The 23009-nt window shown below is 35.3% G+C and overlaps 2 protein-coding genes across 7 annotated transcripts; one reads left to right on the forward strand and one right to left on the reverse strand.

Annotated features, from left to right (window-relative positions):
- Positions 1-384: 384 nt before the first annotated feature.
- LOC149478787 (RIMS-binding protein 2-like) lies at positions 385-17191 on the forward strand. 6 transcript variants are annotated; one of them, XM_089708972.1, is made up of 21 exons: positions 385-460; positions 730-930; positions 1430-1631; positions 1697-2599; positions 2707-2827; positions 2895-3072; positions 3173-3305; positions 3909-4099; positions 4322-4525; positions 4867-5064; positions 5696-5890; positions 6066-6320; positions 7313-7372; positions 8278-8367; positions 9070-9285; positions 9515-9745; positions 10080-10310; positions 10446-10608; positions 10777-10935; positions 11821-11894; positions 12979-17191. In XM_089708972.1, the coding sequence occupies exons 2-21, from the start codon at positions 733-735 to the stop codon at positions 13345-13347; spliced, it is 4371 nt and encodes a 1456-aa protein (XP_089565098.1). In that variant the 5' UTR covers positions 385-460; positions 730-732; the 3' UTR covers positions 13348-17191. The 6 variants fall into 6 exon arrangements, with proteins under 6 accessions (XP_089565098.1, XP_089565101.1, XP_089565099.1 ...); XM_089708975.1 differs by lacking the exon at positions 8278-8367 and having other exon boundaries at positions 9073-9285; positions 12976-17191; XM_089708973.1 differs by lacking the exon at positions 7313-7372 and having other exon boundaries at positions 12976-17191.
- Positions 17192-18197: 1006 nt separating this feature from the next.
- On the reverse strand, positions 18198-20958 carry LOC149478788 (phospholipase A2-like). Its single transcript, XM_089708801.1, has 4 exons — positions 20683-20958; positions 20179-20338; positions 18559-18711; positions 18198-18334 (listed from the first exon to the last, which is right to left on the reverse strand). Exons 1-4 carry the CDS (start codon positions 20852-20854, stop codon positions 18247-18249), a joined length of 573 nt encoding a protein of 190 aa, XP_089564927.1. The 5' UTR covers positions 20855-20958; the 3' UTR covers positions 18198-18246.
- Between the last annotated feature and the right edge of the window lie 2051 nt (positions 20959-23009).

A 23009-nucleotide genomic window follows, 5' to 3' on the forward strand; every position in this document is an offset into this window, starting at 1 on the left:
TGTCTGTTGTGAGAAGGGGTGCGATTCTAGCTTTCTTAACTGAACAAACGACACTAGTTGTTTGCATCTTAGACTATACACAGAACTTGGTGACGAGGGTTTTGAAACAATAGTATTCTATATTCGACACTAGAGTCGGAGAGAGTCGGCTAAAAAAGATTCGGTCATTCATTATGCTTAAGAACACTAGAAGCAAACAGCAATTCAATTTATGAAGTTTGTTCTTAGAGGTGTAATCAACCCACTTAATGCTTTGATATCAGGCCGTCTGTGACGTCAATCGATGGAGTACCCGTTCGACTCGATTTTAACATAAAATCAATAAATTATTCATACACCAGTTAAGCGGCACGGTTTGTCACGGTTGAGTAGCGTAGTGCCGGTATACGGTTGGCTGTAAACCATTGGTTTATTATTGGCAAACGAATGGCTTGAAAAATCCGGTCGATTGTAAATATGGGTGATTGATTCTGATTCTAGCTGAGGGTTCTAATTAAATGTGCTTTGAGCAATTAAAGTATTATAAGGGATTCAATTCAAAAACAATGTGTCCATGTTATATTTAGGTCTCGAAATAAGGCAACGACTATTTGTTAATTTCTAGTTTCTACTGTATTATCATCCTGTCTATTATGATTTTTCTGTAACGTTCTATACGTTTACGATGCGATTGCATCTCACATGCAATATATTGTAGTTAAAAAGTAATAAAAATAATATTTTCCACAGATTATGAGCGTGTACGGAATATCAGGGGGCAGCGAATCCGATGTGATAGCGCGTAGGCTGCGCGAAGCGGAGCGGGCGCGGGCGGACGCGGAGCGAGCGCACGCCGACGCGCTCGCCCAGCTACGCAGTGCGCAGCGGTCGCCGCTCGATTCGCACAATGTGGAACAGCTGCAATCTAAAGTACGAGAGTTGGAAAAGAAGGTAACTTTCATCATTCGAACATATACTAATATGTAATACCTATATATGATATAGCTGCAAAACCAATTTATACGCTCAGTAGCAGCATTTTATTACCGATCACTTTGTATTGACATCGCCATAGAACTACCAAATTCCTTTTGAATAATAAAGTAATTACTGCATGAACTTTGAAACATGTATTCACTTAGATTTACTCGTAATATATAAGTTCATTTAACTTCAATTATGAGAAATTGGGTAGATAGTTTTTTATATGTAGGTGTAAATTAGATAAATAGTAATTAATCTATGTAGTCATATTATTATGACATGCATTTATATACTTTCGTGTACTTTAGGACACTTTTGCATGCGTAGATTTAATGTGTTACAAAAAAATAGCACGAACTGCTCTAACTCTGAACTAGTGATAGAATATATATAAAGTGATAGAATCATATAATAATCGATATATTATAACTCTCGAATATTTTAAGGCTGCATACTGATTTTTTAGGCTGCATTGGAAACGGTTCGATGTGAGGAATTACAACTAGAGTTATCATCATCAATGCGCGCAAGAGGTGCTACGACCACCACGTGGTCTACTTCAACGCAGCCCGCCTCTGAAATCGAACGTATTATGGCAAAAATCGAACAAGATAATAGAATCCTTGCGGAATTGGAGCACACAAGATCTACTACACACGGTTTGTATAGTAAGTTATGCGAGTGAGGGTTGATTTATATCCTCTATGCTTAATAAATATAATTTAATTTACAGGTATTCAACAAAGCGGTTCCAACACAGCACTTGGGGAATTCCATTCGCCAACTCCGTCACCTTTGCCACATTCTTATACAAGTACAGCGGGGCATATGGCACTCTGTCAGAGCAACACAATGCCTACCCTTTCCTCGTTGCATGCCACTGGACAGTTTACTGCTCCTAGTTCTAACTCCGTTGCGTATTCCATGAGTGCGCACAACCCTTCCTCCTATACTAATTCCGTGTCGGCTTCTTATGGGCTATCAAATACTCATCAAGTCACGTTCACAAATCCAGTAACAGCACCCCTTGTTAATAATATTAACCAAATCTCTAGTACGCTAGCCGGTCTGCAATCAAACCTTCAAAATTTATCTGGGAATGTATCTGGAATGACTTTGGGTAGTACATTAGGTGGGACAGCGATTACGGGGACTATGGCAGGAGGAGGTCTAAGCAGTTGTTTGAACAATGTACCGACGAGTTTATCAAGTGGACTTACAAGTACACTCGCGGGTATACAGTCAAGTCTAACCGGTGCACTTGGTAATACATTGAGTAACCTCACTGGTGGCAATCAACTTGGAGGACTGAATTCAAATCTAACAAGCACAAGTGTATATGGAACTGGAACGGGTACTTATACAAATCCTCTTCTAACTAGCGGCTTAGGAACCAATACAATGAATATTAAACTTAAACCTATGGATGAAATTGACCTTGGATTAGGTAGATACGGAACTAATAATCCAGCTATGATAAGGGCTGTCACTCCTGTAACTCCTCATCAACCAAGCTGGAGCTTAGGATTAGATAGCCAATTTCCAGACAGATTAGGAGGTTTAGAATCGACCTTATATCATGACAGAGGTCCGAGAAATATGAGACTTTTACCAAATAATATGTTAGATATGGATGGTAAGTTTTTCAGTACATACACTATTTTAGTAGGTACTCACTTGTATAAATTAAAGATATTTGAAGAATTACATAATATTTCTTACGGATTGGTTATTCTATTTCAGTTCGGAATACACATTATATGAATGGTGGTGGACCCACAGAGGCTCAAGTTGATATGCTGGATATCCCCGGAAAAGGTCGTTGCTGTGTTTACATCGCTAGATTCTCTTATGACCCCCCTGAGTATGTATCAATTTATAATAATGAAATATAATGTTTATCAAATGATTGATGTGACTTGATATTTTAGAATCGAAAGTGCTGAAGGGGAACTATCTATTTGTTCTGGTGATTATCTTTTGGTATGGGGTCCGCCCGATCCAAACGCCACCATGCTCGATGCTGAATTATTAGACGGTCGCCGGGGATTAGTTCCTGCTAATTTTGTTCAAAGACTAGTTGGAGACGATTTGTTAGAATTTCATCAGGTAAGATTAATTGTTATTTATTTCCGTAAGTAGATCGTTAAAACAAGATACACAAGGCGATGATGATTGAAATATTCCTATGTTTGTATTGTTTTTGTAGGCTGTCGTTGCGACATTGCGAGACGCAGATGAAACTGCTACAACTGCTGTTAGTGATCTTTCTCTTAGTCGTGACGTGGCTCGCCTAAGTGAAGTTGCAGATGTTACTGACGGTTCGGAAGATGACGATAATGGTAAGATTAAAAAAAATACATAGTCACTTTCTTCATTTTTAATTCATTGGATTTTTATATATTGTTATCCTATTATAGCGTAGAGCTGATATAATAATAATAGCTTTAAACAAATATTTTTTTCATTAGTAGAATATTAGTTATACAGATATTTTTAGATATTATTTTTAAAATTTTAAAGTTTTTCTAAAACAGTATAGAAAAATTAGAAACAGGAAAATACTTAGAATTTTATTTGAGAATTGAAATCCCCAAGTTCAACATAGAGGTCATAGTGGGTATCCAATAAAGAGTATACCTTTAAGCTTAAGGTGAATGATCACTGGTGACGGGAATTAATTTCTGAATATTTTTCTAATTTTGGCTAATCCAAACATACACCAAGCATGATACAGATTATAGGTAATCATCACCAGTTCAAAGGTTTACTCATTAGAGGACACCCGTATAGTTAAGCCTTTGTCCTTTCCTTCCCCTTGTCCCTTTGTACCGGACTTCGCTGCACGCTTCATCGCATATCACTCGCACTTCGCCTGCCTGGCTACTCTCCCACACGCGGTTGCCCTCGGACCTGAACAGCCAAGCTGTTTTTCTCGTCACTAGTTCCTGCTCCGCGCCAGTTAACCCTCGAGAGGCAGTTGAACAAGTCCGTGCTGATTGGCTGGACGGCGCCAGAGGGAGTGCAGCAGGCGAACATAGAAAGCTACCACGTCTACGTCGATGGCGTCTTGAAGACAACGGTCAAAGCTACAGAGCGGACGCGGGCGTTAGTTGAAGGAGTAGATTCTAATCGGGTAAGTTACTTTAACTCGATACATTAGAAGTGTTTAATGCAATATGAATTAACGAAGAATATTTTCAAATGTTGTGGAGCTTAAAAATTTTATATTACTATAGGAAAAAATAGGCAACTTTTCCTATAAATGTAGTTTTTTAAATAGGCGCCAGGTAATAAATTATGAATTTATTGAATTATTGCGCATATAATACGTTCCTAAACCGTGATGAATTAACAGCCGCATCGGATTAGCGTTCGCTCTGTGACGGTGACTAGGCGTACATCTCGAGATGCCGCTTGCACCATGGTCATTGGGCGGGACACATCCAACATGGGCCCGACGTGTGTCCGAGCCAGTGGCGTCACCTGTTCCCAGGCCGTGATCTCCTGGCTCCCAGCTAATTCCAATCACCAACATGTAGTTTGTGTAAACAATGTTGAAGTAAGTTTTACCATTTTTGTTCTCATTCTTGGATATTTCAGTAATGTCAACTTTATAACAAAATTACTGACCCGAAGTGTTTTTGTATTCGCATAAAATGTATCACGCATGAAAATTAAACAACCAAAACATTTTATAGTTAAAGTTCAAATATTTGTATTATTCCGGAAACTAGCAAAAAGAGTAGGTAACGACCAAGCGAAATAGAAAGGGGCTTCATTTTGTCATGCCAAATAAAAAATCTAATGTATTAAAATTAAATAAAAAAACAATAATTTTAATCAAGCGTATTACACCTAAACGTCGAAATGTTCATTTTCAAACATAGTTATATTTTATAGGTTCGAACTGTGAAGCCGGGTGTATACCGTCATACCATCACCGGGCTATCACCAAGCACGCAATATCGAGTTACAGTAAGAGCTAAGCATTTGAGAGCCGGGCCTCCGTCTGGAATACCCATTGAAGAAGCCCCAGGGGCATATACAGACTTTAGAACTCTGCCAAAAGGTCTTCCAGATCCTCCAAACGAAATCATGGTAATTTCCTTTAAATAGACGAATAGCATGATGTGGATCGAGCATGCTTTTGTCGGAGTTTTTTCACATTCCACACTCAAACTTCCCGATCACTGAAGCATACCTACTTACAATTTATATTGTTTTTAATTAATATTATTAACCTTAAATAGGTATATGTACTGAAAATATTTAATTTATAGATTAATCTTTGTGTGAAAATTGTTTGACTAAATTAAAGTACAGAGTAGGACAGAGTTTAGAAAATTAAATACGAGGGACATACCGTATTTAAAAGTTTGAAAATAGAAGACGCACCTGAGACTTATAGCTTTCTGAAATTCACGAAGTGTGTGGTTACCCTACCTATATTTACTCTTTCACATAACATACACACCCCGTCCTAAGTCACAACCTCAAAGCACGAGGCACAATGGATATCTCGAAGAAGTCGCGTCAATCGCAACCATAAATCCAGCGTCAGGAGAAATTTATATTGACGTCGCTCACTTCGTTGTTAGCTTAGCGTACCCTGTGTGATGTCGATTCCTCCCTCAATGTGGCTTATTAGTATCTCTGACACATTTGTCGTAAACCAATTGGCCTTAAGATGTTTGCTGGATTGTTGGTGGTGATTGGTGCGGTGTCGCAGGTGGAAGCTGGGCCCCAAGACGGTACACTGCTTGTGACGTGGCAGCCAGTGCTTCGCCCACCCGCTTCAGGGCCTGTCACTGGATATGCTGTTTATGCGGACGGGAAGAAGGTGACCGACGTAGACTCGCCGACCGGCGATCACGCTCTCATCGATATTGGCAAACTGCTCGGCCTCAATCCTAAATGCGTCACCGTAAGTTTCTGTTTAGCTTAGTGTGGCTGTTCAAGCGCTAACTAGCATTAAAGTATACGCTTCATACTATTACAAACACACATGTATTAATAAAGCACAAAAGCAGATGCAAATACATAAATGAACGAATTTGAACGCTTTCACAATTATTGAATGTATTTTTTATTCATTACAGGTTCGTACTAAATCTCGCGACAGCCAGTCAAGTGATAGCCAACCGACGCCTATTCCTCCGGCTGTTCTTCGAGGTGTTGTGTCCAGAGTTCCGAGAGGTCCCCCAGGTCATGTTCCTAACCAACCAGCTCCAGGTTATCGAATGCAGCGCCCTCAAGCCTATCAGCAGCAGCAACAAGTCATAGAACATGACGAAAACCTTTCTGATAAAGAAATATTCCCAACGGCTAATCGCCATGACCAACAAGCAGCTCAGGTGACAATCTATTTTTATATTTTAGAAGAAGTTTATATGATTAATTTGATTTCTATTTTAACCCTTTCATACAAATATTTTTTTCTTAAACATTTAAATTATTATAATTGGTAAAATAATTTTATTATAACTACATTAAAATCTTTAATAGCGAATTTTTTACTGTTATATTAACGAACAGCAAAGAGCATTGCTGTAATAGAGATTTATCATTAATCCGCCGTAACTTTTGGAATACCCCTTTTATATTTCATACATAGTATTTTATCTTTTATAGAGTTTAATTACCATTTTATCAAATGTATTTGGCACAGCTCTATGTACTTATTTAGTTTGCAGATCAGTGTTGTCTATAATATGTGTGTTTCGAATATCATTTCATATTATATATTTTAATTAATGTTTTGTCATGTTGATCTGTGTAATTATTTGAGCTTCTTTATTGTTTAATTTCATTAATAATAAATTTATGTGTTAGCTATCATTGTAAAACAAAATGTCATTTGCTCTTTTACGACGTGACGAGCAATTTGCTTTGAATGATTCTTTGCAATTTGTTACATTAATTTATAGAGAAACAGTTTCAATCGTTACACAAATTGCTGGTCACATGACATCAGTGTTGCAAATTGCACTCTTTATACTAATCTTCTGTGATTCTGTCGCTGAAACCTTCTTGACGTCCAGTAGCTAAGTGCCGGTCGACCGAACCGCTAGGTACAACCACGCGTGCCATTGTGTATAGCTGTGCACTCGGCTCGAGGCGTTCAAAATTAAATTGCATACCTACAGCTTGCGACTAGATCAGTAGTCTCTAGTGCTATTGGCCGATACCCGACAACGCACGACACCTACAGTACCCGTATACTTAGACAGATAAAGAGCTTGTACTTTGTGACACAGACCCGTTCATCGAGCTCATCTTTATGCCATACCACCTAAAGTTAAACTTGCCTCTTTCTCTCACATAACTGTTATACACCTTTTCGTAGCCCACGAGCGGATTCGGCACAGGCCTTCTAAAGAGTATATTCGACAAAATAACCCCTTCGGTAAGGAATTTTACACGTTTTTTTATTTATATCTTTTATATTTATTTCTATAATATTCTTATAACACCCATTTTTGTTTAGCGTTCTACAAATTTTTTGGGAGTGTGTTTTTTTAGTTATTAGTTGATTTTTGTTAATTTTCACAGTGTGCCCGTTTTTATTATAGAATCATTATATAAGTATTTTATTATACAAAGTAGTCATTTTACAAACAATACATGATAAAGGTTTTCTTTGAGTATGCTTCTATATTATTATTATGGTAGAAAAAAATATAACCGTAGCAGAAAATTAACGTTATAGCTGTATACATAAAACGTACTCTTCAAAGTATAATCATAACACTGATATATATATTATAACATAGTCAAGTACCTATAGCTTTATATTAGGTATAATAATAATACCAACAATATGTGCTAACAGAAAAAGGACAGCTTTCCATATAATAGTCTGACATAGATTTGAAAATATAGCTTAAATAATTTAGATCCTATGATAGTTCATTGTTAACTCATACCAAACAAATCATAAGTTATTAAATCAATTATCACTTGAACACGCAAAACATCGATCATGAATCGACCACACATGAATTAACGCTGAAGGAAATTTTAACAAAAGTTATTTTTCTGAACAAAGAAACGCTTCCACGGTAGCGAAGTTTCATTTCGATTTCAGCTTTTCTACAATATAATGCAGTTTCACTCGCTCTTCCTGCATCATCTGCAACCCATTTCTTATTATTCTTCTTTCACTTTCATTTCAATAACATGCTTGGCAATATTATTGTCGAATTCTGATTCATAGATAAGCATTCACTGTATCACGTTCACTAACTACATTATAAATTTTCGAATCATGTTTTTTTCTAAATTCTCGAATGACCATGTGGTAAATATCAGCAATCGGGGATACCGGCCATCGAAATCACTAAAGAAGGTGCCGTGGAGCAGGTCGGCGAAGACGAGGAGGCGTCGCGGCGCCGTCAGCAGGTCTGCGCTCTCTTCTTGCCATCGATGTGCTCTTCATGTGCTAACACTTTCACTTTGCTGTCTTTTCTACTAATTGTGTGTCGGTTAATCACGATTTCCAATTTTCGTTGTCTGTGTACATCTTCACGTCTCTGTCTGATACACTACACAACCACGTCCAACACTGTCCAATTTTTGATAACGTCTCACTACCGCAAGCCAACATTCGAAGTTATAGGAAATTAATTAACATCCCCGACAAAAGCACTCGAAACAACACTAAATCATCATTAAAGCATGCGCAGCGTGTTTGTATGACTGTCCTTGCATGCTGTCTTGGCTTAGATTCTTAAGTGATATTTCTGCCCTTTCCGTGTTTAATCGTTTATGAGATAGGAAATACATCGATAAGCTTTTTAAAATACTCGTAATTTACGAGACTTTGAAACATTCTTTATCCGCATCTAAAGCTGAACCACTTTTGGGAACACCCTCTGCTATGGACGATTTGATTTTCAATATAAAAGCTGCACGCAGGCTTTCGTTGTGCATGGGGGTTGACTAGTGTCAACGGAATGTCTTTTATAAAGAAGAAGGTAAATTTTTATTGCTTTGTTATGCATACCGCCAGGTAAAATATGTGGCTACAAGCTTGATGAATTGCTGATGGCTTTCTTATGGAAAATCTAACCTTATTAATGTATTGGTTCGTACGGACGTCAGCAGCAGCCGTCCCAACCTGCACAAGCGTCGCAGCAGCCTTCGGGTCAGCAGTACCCGAATACACAAGCCTTCCATGGCACGCAGCAACCCCCCTTTCAACAGGGCGCCCAGTTCCCAAGTAACCAAACCAACCCCTACCCCGGGCAGCCACAGCAGTATCAAAACCAACCTCCGAGGAATCATCATGAGAGAGGACGCCCTCCTAATCCTCATCAGGTAATGCCACTGAAATAAGTTTTTGAAATTTTTAAAATTATGTAAATTTTACAAATGAGAATTTAATAAAAAATAATTGAAATTTATAATGTTAGAATTACAGTTTGTATAATATTCGTATTCAATTTAATAATTGCTTATCATCATCTGTTGACATAAGATCATCTGTAGGTAATAATATCTGTAGATACATCGATTTAAATGCATATTTGATGTTTTATTAATACAGTTACAGCAACAAGTACAACAAGGTGGTATGCCGCAGTATGGCCCTAGAGGCGTACCTCCACCTGGGCCTCGAGGTCCACCTCCCGGAGGTCGCCCTCCTCCTCAGGGTCAACCGCAATCCAAAAGAAGCCGCTATTTCATCGCACTGTTTGATTACGATCCAGCAACTATGAGTCCTAATCCTGAGAGTTGTGATGAAGAACTGCCATTTAGTGAAGGAGATACAATAAAGGTTTGTCATTTTAATTACACAAAAATATTAACATGTTATGTCTTAATTTTAACTTTAAAACCACAAACTAGCTTTCTCAACAAATGTTTTCCTGTCTTCTGTTATTAAAGGCATTTTTCTGAAAGATGAGTTTGAGAAAGATTATGTCACATATTAATATTATTAATATTTGGAGAGTTTTTATTTCATCCTTTTCATGACAATTACGAATACAACAGAAAATAATTACCGAAATAGGTCTAACTATTGAACACGGAGTGAAGTGATCAATGGAAACAGATATTTTTGAGATTACAACAGTGTGAATTCAGACAACTATAATATGTAATTACAGGTGTGGGGTGACAAGGACGCCGACGGTTTTTACTGGGGCGAGTGTAGAGGTCGTAGAGGTTATGTTCCTCACAACATGGTTGTCGAAGTTTCCGAGCAAGAGGCAACCGGCCAAGTGTCGGCGAAACCGAGAGATCGGTGGAATGACGCGTACACAAACCATCCGGTGAGACGCATGATTGCTCTATATGACTACGACCCACAGGAACTCAGCCCTAATGTTGACGCTGATGTAAGTCATTTATTTCCTGTTACACATTTTGCCTTTACGTACCTACATATTTACAATCTCATTTCTACATTTTTTGTTTTAAAAATATGTAGTTACACTATTGCTTATAGAAATATAAATTGTTTGTAATTACAGGCAGAGCTAAGTTTTCAAACTGGTCAGATTATTCATGTTTACGGTGATATGGACGATGATGGTTTTTACATGGCAGAAATTGACGGTGTTAGGGGCCTGGTGCCGAGTAATTTCCTCACAGAAGCCAACGATCAGTATGCGCCAGCGGGACCAAGTAATCAAGGTAATTAATATGAGAACTGTTTGCTTAAAATTTAACCATAAAAAATAGCAGTTACTATTTTATTGGAACAACCTGATATTTAACTCTATATGGTTCTTCGTCAGTAATGATGTCATCGCTCTCATATATCAACTCTTCTGCAAACTAAAACAATTCCATTGATTCCAGGGCCGTCCGGTGGTCGAGGAATGGGCCCGAGCACCAGTGCCCCCGGGGTGGGCCCGGGCCGCGGCCGAGGAGTGCCCTCCGGTCCTGGAGCTCGCGGCCCTCCGCCTCCCCCTAGAGACAACGTTGTACCCGCACAAAGAAATCAACATCGGAAAACAGGTATACATTCACACCAAATTATCTTGTACTGTACTGTGTAGAGCCGCGAAGGCTTTTCGATATTCGCTGTTATAGTAAATCTCTTTGTTAGAGAAATTTAATTTATAATGACGTAGGTAAGTCCGGCTGACGATCAGGGTTAATTCTGATCACTAAGAGCTTTGAGTGTTTCATGTTTGCACCTTGGACTTGCTATGTGACTACTGATCCGCCTAGCTATTTCACTCTGGTTACCTCTATCATCTTTCCCGTACACTTTCTAGCGATTGCAAAAGGACTCGCTTAGCGAGTTTAGTTAAAAAAAACACTATATCCTTGTACCTTATCCTTACTCAACTATGGGTAATGTAGAATTTATGAATATCCTGAAAATGTAGTGACACCACCTTACAAAATTTCCCGTCCTGTCTTATCATTTAGATATTGTATAAATTCCAAGTAAAAATCTTGTATTATTAGCCCCTTTTCCATTCCCAAGTTAAAGTTAATCACTTTAATACGCGAGTCCGGTTGCAATCTACGGAGCACAAAGACTCTTGGTGTACACTTTGCTGAATAACACTATCTTGGATTACACAGTCACAGACATCGTTAACTTTTGTATAAACACGAGGGTACCTAGAGACAATAACACGATACCTTTACTATAACAAATATCAGAGAGGGCAACTTTATTTTGTTTCTGCGTTCTCTATCGTCTATCTATTCTGTTTTTGTTTTATCACAACTTTGTTTTGTTGAGAAGTGTCACGGCACGCAGGGTAGGCCGGTCAAATACACGCAACATAGAAATGCACAGATTCCAGATGTGCGTGATGTGTGATCCAAGATTTAAGTGGTTGTCTGTGGTCACTATATATGTTGTGTGTATTGTCTGTTTGCTAGATGCCTGCCCTCTTCCCCCTTCTCAGTTAGACCACAACACAAGCGCCAGTAATCCAGAACAGGCGAACGCTCAGGTAAAAATTGCCGTTTATAACGTTTGACCCACGACAATTTCGATATGCAACGTTAGTCTCTTTATTTTCGACCACTTTCATATCTTTAGATTTATTATTTACACTGTTTACTTTTCCTTCTTTTAGTTCTTATATCTTATGTTTCATCTACGCCCAGTAGAACAGGGTGACGTAACCGAAAAGCATTTTGGTTCACAAATCCGAACGAATCATTGAAGCTATTTACACATTATTAGAAATCATATCATATACTGGAGCATATCATACGAAACTAGAACAAACAACACAGCGGTTTACTTCACTAACATTTGATAAATAGCTACTTACCATCAACATTCACTAACGTCAACAGACAGTTAGGCCTGTGAATGTGGTCCCTTATTAGACGAATACATGCATTAATTCGATTCTGTGATAATACATTATAATTTAAAGGTAAGGAGTTTAATACTACTCACTAAAAATTGTTTGAGGTGGACAATAATAGTACTCGTCTAATACCAGGAACTGACCTAAAAGCTTATGTGATTTTTAAGCATGAATATGCGTTTTTACCTGCATTTATTCAAATCGATGTTTAGATTTATTCCGAATGTGAAGTTAAGTATGTTTTAATGTTTATTAATTTATTTTTCGTAAACTATTTAGCTTTTGTATGGCAATGCATGTTATGAATTATATTTATACTATTAATGCATGCCGTATTTGTAAATAATTTAGTGAAAGTATTTATTAAACTTCAAACTGTATACGTAGTACAAACTTATTTATGATTATTTCATAATGGTTCTTTGAAATTTTTTACGTGGAATAAAATTTATGATATTTCTGCAAAAAATTCAGTCTACAAAAAGAGCATTCATTAAAATCTAAACATTACACCGGTTTGGGTGTTTCCATTTGAAGCTTGGTTTAGTTCGCTAATAATAATAATTCAAGACCATATTATCATACTACATTATACGCATATTTGTTTGACCATGGTTTGACCATTATCTCAAAATTTTTCAATCATCGTAGAAGCTATCAATCTGCTAGATAAAGTAGGATGTTTGAACCATATTTTGCATATACAATATAGCAGGCGAGGGGGAAAGGCGTGAACGCACAGCCGGTGACCACGACCGCGCGCACGACCGCTGGTAACGTGGGCACGCCCACGCAGTCGCCCGGCTCGGCGGCCACGCTCGCCATGCCGCCCGTGGGCACCACGACCGCGGTCAGCACGTCCCCGGCGCGCCGCGGCGGCCCCACCGTCGTCCCCGCACCCACCGCTCAACCACTACAGCAGCAGCAACAGCAGCAACAGCAGCAGCAACAGCAACAACAACAACCACCCACCTCACAACCGAACCTCATGCAAAAATTCTCCGAAATGACCGCCCCCGGCGGTGATATTCTTAGCAAGGGTAAGGAACTCATCTTTATGAAATTCGGTCTCGGCGGCAAATAATGTCGGCGGTACGGCCTTTAGGGCCCTAAATTTACCATTTCACCCGTATCGCTCTCCGCGATCACTTTCCTGATAGCTGATAAAAGCCTCAGAGCGGGAAGGATCTACTGCTGTGTTTGTCCGGCAAACTACTCGGCTCTATGCGTCGATCTTCTTATTGTAACCCATTTATATCTGTTACATAATGTATTGTAATAAATGATGTAAATAATTAATAATGAATTCAATAAACGCACAGTTTAGTGAATATTCAAATGTTAGTGCAGTCTCGATATAACGCACGGTTGGAGTTTAACCCCTGAATTAGTCGTATCGTAAAGTTTTCTATCTCTTGAACCTCTGCCCGTCTGTTAGATTAGACTATAAGTATTTTGATTGTTTAAAAAAGCCGTTCTGTAAATGTATGTGCACTTACACTTATGTATCAATAATGTGCTCCGAAGAAATATGAGTCTATAATATCTTGAAGAATGTACCTACCTATTATATAGAACGGCTTTTTTCCTTTATATAGTTTAGTTTATTCCATTTTGTATTTAGACCTGAAAAAAACAGTTTAAGAAAATCTTTTCTAAGTGTTTCGTGACATAATTTTTCATTAATGTTTGTGGCTTAGAGGCCACGTGTCCACTTTACGTTTTCTATCGCTAGGTGTGTATTTCCTTATTAAATATAGAAATTAGATGTTTCAAAACTATATCTTTGTTCAATAAAATTAAAAAAATATAAATAATTGTTGAATGTTACCATCAAATTGTCCATTACAGTTCATTCGTTGAATTCTGCAACCGTCCTTGCAGAAATAGACTTCAGCAATACAAAATACATTCCTGAATATTGATGTTGATTCATTGTGTTATAATAAAGTTTATAGTGATGTTGTGAAGATTTAAATAACAATATAAAAGCTGAACTTAGCGTCACCTTGCGAGAAGTTCATTTGATTTACCTGTATGATTTTAATCTAAAAGGTACCGTTTTGCAGTTTAAATAATCAATAGAAAATAATAAAAAAGATGTTTAAATTTAGAAGATGTAAGGTTAATAAATATTACAATTCACTTTCTGAAAATAATAATATTCTGTGATAGTAGACGTGATACCATCTTTGTCATTAATATGTAAAATACAGAATCATTTTCATCTAAAAAGTTTCCAAATTCTGAAACATTTTTCTATGGCAACTTGCTCCATAGACCTCATCAATGTCTAAGTGTTATAACATGCTAAATATTTATCTCTAACGAAAATTGTTGAAAATGCATTTATTATTTCGGGAAATTTTATGGGTATATTTAAATATATTGTCTATGTATAAAATAGACAATGAAGGAAAAAATATTTAAACCTTTGTCTTTCTCTTTAAAGTTTAACTATATAATGATCGATATCTACTGTTAAATTTTGACTTAAACTAAAAGGCTACCCCCGTATCGAGCCTAAAGACTGCTTGCATGAGTTTTATTATAGTATTTATTTATTTAACTTATAAATATCTTTTAATCCTACTTCTCGGTGGGAGATAAGAAAATATGTTTCATTATGATGAACTTACATACCTACCTTAATTAGTCGAAATAATCGAAATAACGACTTATGGAATTTGGCCATCGACAAACAGTTGAAATGTGTTTAATATTTTCTATAACGTACGTCGGGAGTCAAATTCAATTCATTCTTATGTATGATTTATTGTCATGTTAGTAAATCAGTCACAAATCATGCGCGTACGTCCTACGTTTTATATTAATCGCATTTTCGGATACATGCCATTGCATCCCGGTGTAAATATGTGCTTATGTATGTTTTTTTTGTCTGAGATGTATATTTTAATCTACGCCTTTTTTTCTACAAATTTGTCAGATAATCGTTTTATAAAGCCTCTATAGACTTGACCACTAGAGTGAATTAAGACACTGGGGTTAAATATTACTATATTATACATCATTAAATGACATGAGGTCACCGTCCATTCATTACGATTGTTTACATTTTACACGTATGATCCGAGATGGATAAATAATGTCATATTACACACGCGTCTAATTTTTCAGACCACTCAAAAAATTAAGCTTTTAATTAAATCCTAAATCGTATTAACTACCTACTGAATCATTTCATTATAGTTAGTATCCAAAACCAAACGTTAAAGGTACATCGAGGTATCTAAGGTTAGATATGGGGTAAGATGAAACAATAGATAATTTAATCGCCCTTTAATAAGTATCTAGAATATCAAATTGTTTCTCTCTTGATATAAAATTAGGAATATTATCAATCAATACCTTGTTTCTTATTCAATATATTAATAATTGGACAGTCTCATTCTTACCTCATTATCTTACTACGAAGGAAAACAATTGGGGCCAAATATTAGTTATTCTAAACAATTTTATTGTAGCCCTTTATAGCAACCAAGTTTTCTCACAGTGAAAGTGATCTTTAAAACATCCTGTTAAAAGCAATATAGCAATAAATGCGAGCTTCTTACTTCCGAGTAACGTTATTCGTCTTTACTGTTTAAACATTATGCCTAACACAACGTATGACAATAAATCGTATATAAGGTGACCTATCTTAAGAACGTTTCTACGTATGCGTTGTTCGAATCTAAATAATTTATAAATGTTCTATATAATATAATCATTGTTGTAAATATCGTTCGGTAAGTTTGCTTGGAATGTAGGCTATATAACGAGATGCTCACTACGTACAAGGGATACTCTATTAAGTCCTATATAGCTTCGTATATATCCAAAATTAATGCGTATTTCAATCTTTCACGTATATAAGAGACAATTAGCTTGCGATTCCTAGTAAAATTGGTATATAGAAAATGTTTAGCCGTGCTGTTTAGGCCACAATCATGAATTTCGTAAAACGTTACAAAGAAGATAATATAAACAAGATAATTTGAATTAGTTTTGGGAACCCTGATACTTTTAAAAATTCTCAAATATATCCATCCCATATAATATGTTCAAATTTCTAGTGGGTTGAGTGTTGCTTAAGGTATTGTGGGTGTGTTAAAGGTATCGTTGAGAAAAAGGAATGACTGACTCACCCATTCGTAAAACGGGACATGGACTTTTTAAAATAACGCATAAATTTTGCATTGTCAACGTAATTAATGGTCAGATAAGTTGGGTACAAGATTCAATATTATGAATATGAATACCTAGATGATCATTTTTTTAGTTTTTTCAATGGACGTGGATATTGTTGGGTTGTGTTACAGTAATTATCCAGAACGGGTCCTAGTGCAATTTTCCACTTCCAGATTCAATTTTAGATAGTTAGTGCATATTATAATAGAACGTTGTCGATGATGTTTTTCCAGTGAATGTGGTTTACCGAACCCATATTCTTCAATAAAGCAATCTTGCCACACCTCTCATGACGATAATTTAAAACAAATATATTATCTCCTTTGTGCGTGTATCCCTTTAATGTATATACAAATCAGTTGTACATAAAGTGGGTGTTTGCAGAGGTCTAAACGTTAGCTAAGCTCAGTGCTACATATCCATAATATATTATATATAACCTGTACTAATCAAAACTTTCTATATTAATAAATAATAGCGTTATATCTAACACCGATAAAAGTTGTTCACTTGTTTATATACATTGTTATAAAATCTGTATTCATATCTTTTATCACGTGTACCTATGTATCGTTATTTATACGAAATAATATAAATAATTATTGTATATTAATCGTGCATTCATTTGTGCGTAATTTAAAATGGAGAATGTATATTAAACTTAATGGATAAATCTTTAACAATGTACCAATGAAATATGCCGAAACAAAATAAATGATACAAATGCCGCTTCTTTATTTCTTGTATTTCATACTTGTTCCATACCCTTTACTATTTTTTTTCTTAAAATATGTATTATGTAGCGTGAATCATCTTGAGATATTTCTATATGCAATTAAATACATACGTAGTTTACGATTAAACTAAATGTAACATTGATCACGTACTTACATTACAAAGAATTACTCTATCAGTATACGACAAGACTGATTTTCGTCATATGATAGACTACAGGCCCATGTTGAAAAAATTATGGGTCATTTGACCCACCACCTGACCTATCTAGAATGATATAAGAGCATAAAATAATAAGATTCAGCACTATGACGTCACTCGTAAGCTGTCCACCTGAGTGCAGGTGAGAATTCGAAAGTTCAGGTAGAGATTTTCTCCCCTTGTCTCCATGATTTTTGTACGGCGTTGCGGAATAATGGCTTAAAAGCAGTATAGAAATAGTATGACACAGATGCCGTACAAAAATGGTGGTCCACAAAGTCGGAATTTATTTTTATTTTTCGACAGTTGCCGGGGTAAATTTGATTTTGTACGGCATCTGTGTCATACTATTTCTATACTACTTTTAATCAATTATTCCGCAACGCCGTACAAAAATCATGGAGACAAGGGGAGAAAATCTCTACCTGAACCTTCGAATTCTCATCTGCACTCAGGTGGACAGCTTACAAGTGACGTCATAGTGCTGAATCTTATTATTTTATGCTCTTATATCATTCTAGATAGGTCAGGTGGTGGGTCAAATGACCCATAATTTTTTCAACACGGGCCTGTAGTCTATGACAAGCACGTCTTTATTTTAAACGATATTGATTCGAGTCTGAGAGTTACAGAAACTAGATATTTCTACATCATATATTCTTTAATAATTATTCGTCTATATATAGCAGAAAATTAATATTTTGGTATAGCTTTTAAAGAAGTTCTTCAATATTTCTCATACGATTTAGGTTTTTATTTATTTTAAGAGTACCTAATGGGAAAAATGGGAGGGCTTAATAAAACAAATTTAATTTGCATTAAATTTATTAGAGATCATCCGGTTATCTTTGGTAGTTCAGTTGTAATTAGGGACATCGAACCATTGGTATCGTTTCGGAGCTGTCTCGTCATAAGAATATTCGACGCACTTCTGTTTCAACCACCTATAATGTAGAGACTTCATTTATTTATTTTTTTCTTATCTGAGCATGCTATGTCTGAAGCAACGACGTCATAATTCTGAATTATTGTAGGGACTATAAATTTGTGGGTCAAACATATATTACTGTAAAGTTTCATCCAAATCCATCTAATGCTTTATCAGCCAATTCGTTACAAACATATACTTACATGCAAACCTCTCTATAATATTAAAAAAAATACACACCCGCTCCTTTTTTTACAGCCAGTGGTAGGATAATCTTCTCTGAAACATTTCGTGCCCAAAACATCAAAGTAAACGAGCCCGATTTTTTTAGCAGTTTTCGTCTGAGCATCATGCAAACATTTTCTGAATGTTAAGTCGCATTGGCAGGATAATCTGAAAATTGATTAGTTGTAAGTAAGTAAGTAAGTAAGTATAAATTTATAGTTGTAAGTAATTTTATGGATTTAACAATAGACCTGTTGACTTATCTATGCTGCTTTGTTTTGTTAGAACTTATTATGAAATGTAAGATAATGTTGTCGTAAGGTAATTCGAATTCGGTGGTTTATCGAACTTTATCGGTTGGTTTCAACAAGATTGGGACACTAATTGGACCATTTATTTGTGAGTGATGTACAGATGTATTGAAGAATTAATTATTTTATTTTAATTCATTTTTTTCCAACCATTTAGTCATATCGAGAGCCGATGAACTAGATAATATTATGCCCTAAAGCGTACTTAATATGATATTTGATCTGAATCGATCTAGATGAAACGATAACATTATTATTACCTGTGTAACAACTTATCAGAACATAATATTTAATTCATAGCTGCTCTAAAGGATTGCAAGTTCAAATTGACGAAAATATATGGGACGATAAAAAAAATAATGGAACCGAGAAAAAGGAACATTGTGTAAACAATTTTCAGGTGTGTTACAGCAATATAGCCCTCGTAATTGTTTTCGGCAAACACTTAGACACTATAGGTATAAGTATAGCAAGACGGTTAAATCTAGACTGCACTCCTTGTGCAATAATAAATTTAAAGGTTCAGTTACATAAAAAAACTAAGCCATTTCCAGGTAAAACTGTTATTTCTCGGGATACAAAAAATGTCATGTCGTTATTACTACACCATTATGCAAAGGTTACTATGAAATGAAGGATGATTATAATATCGGCTATCCTTAACACAGTATCGTGAAAGACAAACACAAATAAATCACGACATCCAGTCACGCAAGCCCAATGAACAATATCAATGACAATATTATGAATTCGTACGGCCTTTAGAGCCCGCATCCATTGGCAGATTACTTGAAATGATTTGGAATCAACAAATGCGGAGATGAACGTCAAGGTTCAATTAATAGGGGGTTATTAGGGACATTATTATTTACGGAAGGATCTTGCATTCCTACTGTAACTCTTTGTTTCCCTCGGAACACGGAAGACAAAGACGAATGTAGTATCAGCAATTAAAATTGATTATTGTGTGGTATGTTTTTAATGCATTGATAACATTTATTTAGCTAAAACATATCTAAAAATAAAGTACTTAAAGTTTTCAAACTTATATTTTGGAACAACAAAACTAATCCTGTAAAAATTTACGTAAACCTGCTTATTTACAAAATTTGTGGATGAATTCTAAGAATAACGCGACCCTAAGTAATTAATAGGAGTACAAATGTGCCTCCGTATACTTAATTAAGAAACACTAAATCCAGTTACGGGAAATCATTCCACTGAATTAAGAAACGGGGTTCAACAAATAACCTACCTATAATATTTATTTATTTATTTATTTAATTAAACGGAGATAATATGGTATTTATGGTAATTAGCTTACCTGGAATAAAATGCATTGTTCGTAAGGTTATATTTTGATTCTCCAGCTAATATAACATCAGGGCAATTGTCGTGTTCTCGGCAACAAAAATCTGCCTCTTCTTCAGTGCCCAAATCATCGTATCCATCTGCTATGTTACCTGCTCCACACCATTTTGTACCTTTGAATATAAGAAAATTGTCCATATAGAGCAAAAAGCGCAATGCTCGTTGAAAATATACTAAACTGAAAATATTTTATATTTAGAGCATCGACTTCGCTATGAAAAAAATTCAAATCAAAATCTAAACAATGGAACTTCGAAAATATAATTAATGCAACGAAAGAGATACCTACAATTGAACTGATTATAATAATTAATCGAACACTTTCATTGGAGATATAATATCAATAATCAATGACGATAGTACCCGCCAAAAAATTCAAATTATAGAATAATATATGATACCTATATCAAATCATAGATAAAAATATAACAGATAAAATAATAATTTGAACACGAACCTGGATAAATTAAACTTATTCTTAGGTCTGCCAAGTCATTTGGAGTAATATCATCGTCATCAAATCCGTTGAAACTATGTCTCCGTGAAATAATTCCATTTTTTATATTATTGAATATCCAACAATTAATACAGTGCGTAAAAAGAAATAAAATAAATATTTGAATGAACATTTGGAGATATTTTTTTCACTTTGTTGTCTATGAATGTTTAGAATTGGCGGTAAAACAATAAAACTTAAATCACTAATTAATTGAACCGCGGTAATGTCGCCGATACTAACTTTACAGGATATTTTTCTTTTATATATAAAACCTCGCTTGGCGTTAGAGCTGCGGCTCTTACAGCGGAATGGAGATAACTACTACAACTAACATACTTAAATGAATTCAATGCCTAATTTTTTATTATTATCGTTTAATTGTACCTATTTGATAACTTATTGAACACAATCAATATATTAAAAACCGCTTAAAACTTTTTTATTTTTTTTATTTTCACCGCATTTATATTATAATACTTACTTAAAATGCTGTTTATTGTTTTATATTTTCTGACTACTTTAATTTTGGGAGATTTACTGTGCAGTTTTGTAGGTTATTCATTATTTATCGATTAACCTGAATGTTCTAATATAGTTAATAATGTTCTAATTTGGAAAATTAAATCATCATGTACCTCCATTAAATTTAAAGGAGTAGTTAAAATAAAAATAAAACTCGTGTTAAAAAAATGAATAATTTTATTCGAATCGCTTCCACTCACACCACCCAATAAGATATCTCTACAAACAGCAGTAAGTCGTATATTGTTGCCTTAAAATCGTATTTGTAGTTTGTACATTACAGTATAGGTATGCATTAACAAACAATTAGCATAATTTGATAAGACGTCACATCGAAACTAACGTAAAATAACGTCGATGTTATTTTCAACGTATTATGTTTCTAAGAATTAGCAAACATAGCTGAAATTCATAGAACAAAAACCAAACACTGGTTTTTTGGCGCAGTTTTCCGAAAAACCAGGAAACTTCAGGTTTTCAGGAAAGACTTGATAAAAAGAAATAGCAACAAATATTTTATAGTAGGTACTTACCTACGTAGGTAGATAAACATGCTTAACATGTTTTCAATTTATTGAAACCTAGTTAGAAAAACTTATTATCCTTGAACATTTTGTTGAATTTATTCTTATCTAAATACCCCCTAGAGACCAAGAAGGTGATAACTTAAAAACTCTTGTAACAGAGCACAGCATGATCCTTAGCTATCATACTCCTAAGATTATTATCTTCCTTAAAGTCCTTATAAGCATGACTAAGAATTACCTAGATCTTTAAGAAAAAAAATAATAAATCACCATATTAAAGCAATATTTAAAAAGCCCTATTGTTATTGATTCATATACCTACCCTCAATAATTTTAACTACGACTTAGGTCTTCAATAAATTTTTAATTAAGCACCTAAGTACCTAAACGATGGAATTCCAAACTTAAACCTTCATCCTTTCATTCCTTAATCTAATTAATATGATAGGTACTGTTAATCCACATAGCGTGTTAAATATCAAATTGTATTTATTATTTCCACAATGACCTTTCTTTATTTGCAATGATTTATTAATTTGATCCATAGAAAACTAACCTTGCATTATATTTTCAATATTGTACATACATTCGAATTATGGAAAATACTCTAACCTGGCTTCGCCTGTGGTACCTACTTGTGTACGTTTTCTCTCCATAAGACTTCAAGGAATATAAAAAAAACAATTAACGAAATCGGTTGAACCGTTCTCGAGTTATGTGCTTACCAACACATTTTGCGATTTTACTGTTGGATTGTAATTATCTACAATCAAAAAGAAAGGCACAATGTAAATTGGCATAATGTATACTTTTAGATAGGTTGCAGTTGGTACCTAGTTACTCAATACCATTCAGGTATATGCCTATACCTGATTTGTACAGGCATATACCTCTAGAGTTGAAGATTAATTATTGCATATGATATCAACCAAAATCGGTTGCTATTTTCAAAAACCTTCATGCCCTAGCCGCAAAAGATGATAATAATGCTAATAAAATCAATAAATCCTTCGTAAAAGGACGTGGATAAGCGAAAAACTTTATGATTGTAATTTTTCAATACAAATGTTTGAGATTCTTCATTATGCAAAACAACGTACATATATGAGGGATACAATGTAGCGCAATTACTTAATTAATAGGTACTTAATTATACTTACCCTCCTACAAATCAAAACCTTTTAGATTCCAGTGTCGATGAAAAACGGTAGTTTTTCTACGATGCTTGACATCAAT

The sequence above is a fragment of the Colias philodice genome, chromosome 21, assembly GCF_061535455.1.
Source record: "Colias philodice isolate Cphi_HAF_F1 chromosome 21, ilColPhil1 Martin Lab GWU primary, whole genome shotgun sequence".
NCBI classification, from domain to species: Eukaryota; Metazoa; Arthropoda; class Insecta; order Lepidoptera; family Pieridae; genus Colias; species Colias philodice.

Excerpts from the sequence above, each read along its gene's own strand:
- LOC149478788 (XM_089708801.1), bottom strand. The coding sequence starts at position 20,854 with ATGTTCATTCAAATATTTATTTTATTTCTTTTTACGCACTGTATTAAT. Across the intron at positions 20,339-20,682 it reads AATAAGTTTAATTTATCCAG|GTACAAAATGGTGTGGAGCA; the intron begins GTTCGTGTTCAA and ends TTATATTCAAAG. Across the intron at positions 18,335-18,558 it reads GGCTGTAAAAAAAGGAGCGG|GTGGTTGAAACAGAAGTGCG; the intron begins GTGTGTATTTTT and ends TCTACATTATAG.
- LOC149478787 (XM_089708972.1), top strand. The coding sequence starts at position 733 with ATGAGCGTGTACGGAATATCAGGGGGCAGCGAATCCGATGTGATAGCG. Across the intron at positions 7,373-8,277 it reads TCGACAAAATAACCCCTTCG|CAATCGGGGATACCGGCCAT; the intron begins GTAAGGAATTTT and ends GGTAAATATCAG. Across the intron at positions 10,311-10,445 it reads GCCCTAATGTTGACGCTGAT|GCAGAGCTAAGTTTTCAAAC; the intron begins GTAAGTCATTTA and ends TTGTAATTACAG.